The 8,159-nt window shown below is 41.7% G+C and overlaps 1 protein-coding gene across 1 annotated transcript in view; it reads left to right on the top strand.

The window, feature by feature from the left end:
• xdh (xanthine dehydrogenase) overlaps positions 1–8,159 on the top strand; it is a 49,814-nt gene that overhangs the window by 2,485 nt on the left and 39,170 nt on the right. The window contains exon 4 of the mRNA XM_079669990.1: positions 3,934–4,042. Within this exon, the coding sequence (XP_079526116.1) occupies positions 3,934–4,042 (109 nt within the window). The remainder of the gene's footprint in view (positions 1–3,933; positions 4,043–8,159) is intronic.

Below are 8,159 nucleotides of genomic sequence, written 5' to 3'. Positions count from 1 at the left end.
GTGTCCTCAGTGTGTAGTGTGTCCTCAGAGTGTGTAGTGTGTCCTCAGTGTGTAGTGTGTCTCCAGAGTGAGTAGTGTGTCCTCAGAGTGTGTAGTGTGTCCTCAGAGTGTGCGTAGTGTGTCCTCAGTGTGTAGTGTGTCTCCAGAGTGTGTAGTGTGTCCTCAGTGTGTAGTGTGTCTCCAGAGTGCGTAGTGTGTCCTCAGAGTGTGTAGTGTGTCTCCAGAGTGTGTAGTGTGTCCTCAGTGTGTAGTGTGTCTCCAGAGTGTGTAGTATGTCTCCAGAGTGTGTAGTGTGTCCTCAGTGTGTAGTGTGTCTCCAGAGTGTGTAGTGTGTCTCCAGAGTGTGTAGTGTGTCCTCAGTGTGTAGTGTGTCCTCAGTGTGTAGTGTGTCTCCAGAGTGTGTAGTGTGTCCTCAGTGTGTAGTGTGTCTCCAGAGTGTGTAGTGTGTCTCCAGTGTGTGTAGTGTGTCCTCAGAGTGTGTAGTGTGTCCTCAGAGTGTGTTTAGTGTGTCCTCAGAGTGTGTAGTGTATCCTCAGTGTGTAGTGTGTCCTCAGAGAGTGTGTAGTGTGTCCTCAGAGTGTGTGTAGTGTGTCCTCAGAGTGTGTTTAGTGTGTCCTCAGAGTGTGTAGTGTATCCTCAGTGTGTAGTGTGTCCTCAGAGTGTGTGTAGTGTGTCCTCAGAGTGTGTTTAGTGTGTCCTCAGAGTGTGCAGTGTGTCCTCAGAGTGTGTGTAGTGTGTCTCCAGAGTGTGTAGTGTGTCTCCAGAGTGTGTAGTGTGTCCTCAGTGTGTAGTGTGTCTCCAGATTGTGTAGTGTGTGTAGTGTGTCTCCAGAGTGTGTAGTGTGTCCTCAGAGTGTGTAGTGTGTCTCCAGAGTGTGTAGTGTGTCCTCAGAGTGTGTAGTGTGTCTCCAGAGTGTGTAGTGTGTCCTCAGAGTGTGTAGTGTGTCTCCAGAGTGTGTAGTGTGTCCTCAGAGTGTGTAGTGTGTCCTCAGAGTGTGTAGTGTGTCTCCAGAGTGTGTAGTGTGTCTCCAGAGTGTGTAGTGTGTCCTCAGAGTGTGTTTAGTGTGTCCTCAGAGTGTGCAGTGTGTCCTCAGAGTGTGTGTAGTGTGTCCTCAGAGTGTGTAGTGTATCCTCAGTGTGTAGTGTGTCCTCAGAGTGTGTGTAGTGTGTCCTCAGAGTGTGTTTAGTGTGTCCTCAGAGTGTGCAGTGTGTCCTCAGAGTGTGTGTAGTGTGTCTCCAGAGTGTGTAGTGTGTCTCCAGAGTGTGTAGTGTGTCCTCAGTGTGTAGTGTGTCTCCAGATTGTGTAGTGTGTCCTCAGAGTGTGTAGTGTGTCTCCAGAGTGTGTAGTGTGTCCTCAGAGTGTGTAGTGTGTCTCCAGAGTGTGTAGTGTGTCCTCAGAGTGTGTAGTGTGTCTCCAGAGTGTGTAGTGTGTCCTCAGAGTGTGTAGTGTGTCCTCAGAGTGTGTAGTGTGTCTCCAGAGTGTGTAGTGTGTCCTCAGAGTGTAGTGTGTCTCCAGAGTGTGTACTGTGTCTCCAGAATGTGTAGTGTGTCTCCAGAGTGTGTAGTGTGTCCTCAGAGTGTGTAGTGTGTCTCCAGAGTGTGTAGTGTGTCCTCAGAGTGTGTAGTGTGTCCTCAGAGTGTGTAGTGTGTCTCCAGAGTGTGTAGTGTGTCCTCAGAGTGTGTAGTGTGTCTCCAGAGTGTGTAGTGTGTGTAGTGTGTCCTCAGTGTGTAGTGTGTCTCCAGAGTGTGTAGTGTGTCTCCAGAGTGTGTAGTTTGTCCTCAGAGTGTGTAGTGTGTCTCCAGAGTGTGTACTGTGTCTCCAGAATGTGTAGTGTGTCTCCAGAGTGTGTAGTGTGTCCTCAGAGTGTGTAGTGTGTCTCCAGAGTGTGTAGTGTGTGTAGTGTGTCCTCAGTGTGTAGTGTGTCTCCAGAGTGTGTAGTGTGTCTCCAGAGTGTGTAGTTTGTCCTCAGAGTGTGTAGTGTGTCTCCAGAGTGTGTACTGTGTCTCCAGAATGTGTAGTGTGTCTCCAGAGTGTGTAGTGTGTCCTCAGAGTGTGTAGTGTGTGTAGTGTGTCCTCAGTGTGTAGTGTGTCTCCAGAGTGTGTAGTGTGTCCTCAGAGTGTGTAGTGTGTCTCCAGAGTGTGTAGTGTGTGTAGTGTGTCCTCAGAGTGTAGTGTGTCTCCAGAGTGTGTACTGTGTCTCCAGAATGTGTAGTGTGTCCTCAGAGTGTAGTGTGTCTCCAGAGTGTGTAGTGTGTGTAGTGTGTCTCCAGAGTGTGTAGTGTGTCTCCAGAGTGTGTACTGTGTCTCCAGAGTGTGTAGTGTGTCCTCAGAGTGTGTAGTGTGTCTCCAGAGTGTGTAGTGTGTCCTCAGAGTGTGTAGTGTGTCTCCAGAGTGTGTAGTGTGTCCTCAGAGTGTGTAGTGTGTCTCCAGAGTGTGTAGTGTGTCCTCAGAGTGTGTAGTGTGTCCTCAGAGTGTGTAGTGTGTCCTCAGAGTGTGTAGTGTGACCTCAGAGTGTGTAGTGTGTCTCCAGAGTGTGTAGTGTGTGTAGTGTGTCCTCAGTGTGTAGTGTGTCTCCAGAGTGTGTAGTGTGTCTCCAGAGTGTGTAGTTTGTCCTCAGAGTGTGTAGTGTGTCCTCAGTGTGTAGTGTGTCTCCAGAGTGTGTAGTGTGTCTCCAGAGTGTGTAGTGTGTCTCCAGAGTGTGTAGTTTGTCCTCAGAGTGTGTAGTGTGTCCTCAGTGTGTAGTGTGTCTCCAGAGTGTGTACTGTGTCTCCAGAATGTGTAGTGTGTCCTCAGAGTGTAGTGTGTCTCCAGAGTGTGTAGTGTGTGTAGTGTGTCTCCAGAGTGTGTAGTGTGTCTCCAGAGTGTGTACTGTGTCTCCAGAGTGTGTAGTGTGTCCTCAGAGTGTGTAGTGTGTCTCCAGAGTGTGTAGTGTGTCCTCAGAGTGTGTAGTGTGTCTCCAGAGTGTGTAGTGTGTCCTCAGAGTGTGTAGTGTGTTCTCAGAGTGTGTAGTGTGTGTAGTGTGTCCTCAGAGTGTGTAGTGTGTCCTCAGAGTGTGTAGTGTGTCCTCAGAGTGTGTAGTGTGTCTCCAGAGTGTGTAGTGTGTCCTCAGTGTGTAGTGTGTCTCCAGAGTGTGTACTGTGTCTCCAGAGTGTGTACTGTGTCTCCAGAGTGTGTAGTGTGTCTCCAGAGTGTGTAGTGTGTCTCCAGAGTGTGTAGTGTGTCCTCAGAGTGTGTACTGTGTCTCCAGAGTGTGTACTGTGTCTCCAGAGTGTGTAGTGTGTCCTCAGAGTGTGTAGTGTGTGTAGTGTGTCCTCAGAGTGTGTAGTGTGTCCTCAGAGTGTGTAGTGTGTGTCGTGGTTCCTCAGAGTGTGTAGTGTGTGTAGTCTGTCCTCAGAGTGTGTAGTCTGTCCTCAGAGTGTGTAGTCTGTCCTCAGAGTGTGTAGTGTGTCCTCAGAGTGTGTAGTCTGTCCTCAGAGTGTGTAGTGTGTGTCGTGGTTCCTCAGAGTGTGTAGTGTGTCCTCAGAGTGTGTAGTGTGTGTCGTGGTTCCTCAGAGTGTGTAGTGTGTTCTCAGAGTGTGTAGTGTGTGTAGTCTGTCCTCAGAGTGTGTAGTGTGTCCTCAGAGTGTGTAGTGTGTCCTCAGAGTGTGTAGTGTGTTCTCAGAGTGTGTAGTGTGTTCTCAGAGTGTGTAGTGTGTCCTCAGAGTGTGTAGTGTGTCCTCAGAGTGTGTAGTGTGTCCTCAGAGTGTGTAGTGTGTGTAGTGTGTCCTCAGAGTGTGTAGTGTGTCCTCAGAGTGTGTAGTGTGTGTAGTGTGTCCTCAGAGTGTGTAGTGTGTCCTCAGAGTGTGTAGTGTGTCCTCAGAATGTGTAGTGTGTCCTCAGAGCGTGTAGTGTGTCCTCAGAGTGTGTAGTGTGTGTAGTTCTTTAACTCCTCAGACACCACTCTGTGAACGCCTGCTTGTTGCCGCTCTGCTCTCTTCACCTGGTTGCCGTGACGACGGTGGAGGGCATCGGCAGCGTGGCGAGGAAACTGCATCCTGTCCAGGTAACACACACTAATAAAGTTCTATATTTTGAACACAACCAGAGAGGGCAAGAGTACTCACATCCTTTACTCAAGGTGTTTACAAATACTCTGGTGAAAGTAGAAGTACTGACTAAACTTCTTTACTCAAGTGAAAGTAAAGAACTTTGAAATGTACGTCAGTAAAAAGTACCCATAACTAGCAGCTGTTTTAAAGAGTACCTGACCTCCCTTTATATTAATAGAACAATAATGTCATTGTTAGCTAATGAATGTTTCCATGGTGACCAACGGCAACATGACAGCGTTTCCATTGGTCCCTCTTCTTTAGAGAAGACCAGGAAATGATGGATACACGGATCGTGTTCAAATCAATAGGCACGCAATGACTCTAAATAATAATGATCACGCCACCAAACACACATTCAGACTAAAGGAACCAGCCTGTTTGGAAAATGAGAGAAGTAGAAAGTACAGGTATTTGAGTTCAACATGTGAGAAGTAGAAAGTACAGGTATTTGAGTTCAACATGTGAGAAGTAGAAAGTACAGGTATTTGAGTTCAACATGTGAGAAGTAGAAAGTACAGGTATTTGTGTTCAACATGTGAGAAGTAGAAAGTACAGGTATTAGTGTTCAACATGTAAGAAGTAGAAAGTACAGGTATTTGAGTTCAACATGTAAGAAGTAGAAAGTACAGGTATTTGTGTTCAACATGTAAGAAGTAGAAAGTACAGGTATTTGAGTTCAACATGTAAGAAGTAGAAAGTACAGGTATTTGTGTTCAACATGTAAGAAGTAGAAAGTACAGGTATTAGTGTTCAACATGTAAGAAGTAGAAAGTACAGGTATTTGAGTTCAACATGTAAGAAGTAGAAAGTACAGGTATTTGAGTTCAACATGTAAGAAGTAGAAAGTACAGGTATTTGTGTTCAACATGTAAGAAGTAGAAAGTACAGGTATTTGAGTTCAACATGTAAGAAGTAGAAAGTACAGGTATTTGAGTTCAACATGTAAGAAGTAGAAAGTACAGGTATTAGTGTTCAACATGTAAGAAGTAGAAAGTACAGGTATTTGAGTTCAACATGTAAGAAGTAGAAAGTACAGGTATTTGTGTTCAACATGTAAGAAGTAGAAAGTACAGGTATTTGTGTTCAACATGTAAGAAGTAGAAAGTACAGGTATTAGTGTTCAACATGTAAGAAGTAGAAAGTACAGGTATTAGTGTTCAACATGTAAGAAGTAGAAAGTACAGGTATTTGGGTTCAACATGTAAGAAGTAGAAAGTACAGGTATTTGAGTTCAACATGTAAGAAGTAGAAAGTACAGGTATTTGAGTTCAACATGTAAGAAGTAGAAAGTACAGGTATTTGGGTTCAACATGTAAGAAGTAGAAAGTACAGGTATTTGAGTTCAACATGTAAGAAGTAGAAAGTACAGGTATTTGAGTTCAACATGTAAGAAGTAGAAAGTACAGGTATTTGAGTTCAACATGTAAGAAGTAGAAAGTACAGGTATTTGAGTTCAACATGTAAGAAGTAGAAAGTACAGGTATTTGAGTTCAACATGTAAGAAGTAGAAAGTACAGGTATTTGTGTTCAACATGTAAGAAGTAGAAAGTACAGGTATTTGGGTTCAACATGTAAGAAGTAGAAAGTACAGGTATTTGGGTTCAACATGTAAGAAGTAGAAAGTACAGGTATTTGAGTTCAACATGTGAGAAGTAGAAAGTACAGGTATTTGTGTTCAACATGTAAGAAGTAGAAAGTACAGGTATTAGTGTTCAACATGTAAGAAGTAGAAAGTACAGGTATTTGAGTTCAACATGTAAGAAGTAGAAAGTACAGGTATTTGAGTTCAACATGTAAGAAGTAGAAAGTACAGGTATTTGAGTTCAACATGTAAGAAGTAGAAAGTACAGGTATTTGAGTTCAACATGTAAGAAGTAGAAAGTACAGGTATTTGAGTTCAACATGTGAGAAGTAGAAAGTACAGGTATTTGTGTTCAACATGTAAGAAGTAGAAAGTACAGGTATTTGTGTTCAACATGTAAGAAGTAGAAAGTACAGGTATTTGAGTTCAACATGTAAGAAGTAGAAAGTTCAGGTATTTGAGTTCAACATGTAAGAAGTAGAAAGTACAGGTATTTGGGTTCAACATGTGAGAAGTAGAAAGTTCAGGTATTTGAGTTCAACATGTGAGAAGTAGAAAGTACAGGTATTTGTGTTCAACATGTGAGAAGTAGAAAGTACAGGTATTTGAGTTCAACATGTGAGAAGTAGAAAGTACAGGTATTTGTGTTCAACATGTAAGAAGTAGAAAGTTCAGGTATTTGAGTTCAACATGTAAGAAGTAGAAAGTACAGGTATTTGGGTTCAACATGTAAGAAGTAGAAAGTACAGGTATTTGTGTTCAACATGTGAGAAGTAGAAAGTACAGGTATTTGAGTTCAACATGTAAGAAGTAGAAAGTTCAGGTATTTGAGTTCAACATGTGAGAAGTAGAAAGTTCAGGTATTTGAGTTCAACATGTAAGAAGTAGAAAGTACAGGTATTTGTGTTCAACATGTAAGAAGTAGAAAGTACAGGTATTTGAGTTCAACATGTGAGAAGTAGAAAGTTCAGGTATTTGTGTTCAACATGTAAGAAGTAGAAAGTACAGGTATTTGGGTTCAACATGTAAGAAGTAGAAAGTTCAGGTATTTGAGTTCAACATGTAAGAAGTAGAAAGTACAGGTATTTGTGTTCAACATGTAAGAAGTAGAAAGTACAGGTATTTGAGTTCAACATGTGAGAAGTAGAAAGTACAGGTATTTGTGTTCAACATGTAAGAAGTAGAAAGTACAGGTATTTGTGTTCAACATGTGAGAAGTAGAAAGTACAGGTATTTGAGTTCAACATGTGAGAAGTAGAAAGTACAGGTATTTGTGTTCAACATGTGAGAAGTAGAAAGTACAGGTATTTGTGTTCAACATGTAAGAAGTAGAAAGTACAGGTATTTGAGTTCAACATGTAAGAAGTAGAAAGTACAGGTATTTGAGTTCAACATGTGAGAAGTAGAAAGTTCAGGTATTTGAGTTCAACATGTGAGAAGTAGAAAGTACAGGTATTTGTGTTCAACATGTGAGAAGTAGAAAGTACAGGTATTTGAGTTCAACATGTGAGAAGTAGAAAGTACAGGTATTTGTGTTCAACATGTAAGAAGTAGAAAGTACAGGTATTTGAGTTCAACATGTAAGAAGTAGAAAGTAAAGGTATTTGAGTTCAACATGTGAGAAGTAGAAAGTTCAGGTATTTGAGTTCAACATGTGAGAAGTAGAAAGTACAGGTATTTGTGTTCAACATGTAAGAAGTAGAAAGTACAGGTATTTGAGTTCAACATGTAAGAAGTAGAAAGTAAAGGTATTTGAGTTCAACATGTGAGAAGTAGAAAGTTCAGGTATTTGAGTTCAACATGTGAGAAGTAGAAAGTACAGGTATTTGTGTTCAACATGTGAGAAGTAGAAAGTACAGGTATTTGAGTTCAACATGTAAGAAGTAGAAAGTTCAGGTATTTGAGTTCAACATGTGAGAAGTAGAAAGTTCAGGTATTTGAGTTCAACATGTGAGAAGTAGAAAGTACAGGTATTTGTGTTCAACATGTGAGAAGTAGAAAGTACAGGTATTTGGGTTCAACATGTAAGAAGTAGAAAGTTCAGGTATTTGAGTTCAACATGTGAGAAGTAGAAAGTACAGGTATTTGTGTTCAACATGTGAGAAGTAGAAAGTACAGGTATTTGGGTTCAACATGTAAGAAGTAGAAAGTTCAGGTATTTGAGTTCAACATGTAAGAAGTAGAAAGTACAGGTATTTGTGTTCAACATGTAAGAAGTAGAAAGTACAGGTATTTGTGTTCAACATGTAAGAAGTAGAAAGTACAGGTATTTGAGTTCAACATGTGAGAAGTAGAAAGTTCAGGTATTTGAGTTCAACATGTGAGAAGTACAAAGTAAAGGTATTTGAGTTCAACATGTAAGAAGTAGAAAGTACAGGTATTTGGGTTCAACATGTAAGAAGTAGAAAGTACAGGTATTAGTGTTCAACATGTAAGAAGTAGAAAGTACAGGTATTTGAGTTCAACATGTAAGAAGTAGAAAGTAC

Source organism: Notothenia rossii (genome assembly GCF_949606895.1).
Source record: "Notothenia rossii genome assembly, chromosome: 3".
In the NCBI taxonomy this organism is placed as follows: Eukaryota; Metazoa; Chordata; class Actinopteri; order Perciformes; family Nototheniidae; genus Notothenia; species Notothenia rossii.
Note: the sequence above shows the minus strand (reverse complement) of the source record. Positions and strands in the feature narration are given on the sequence as shown.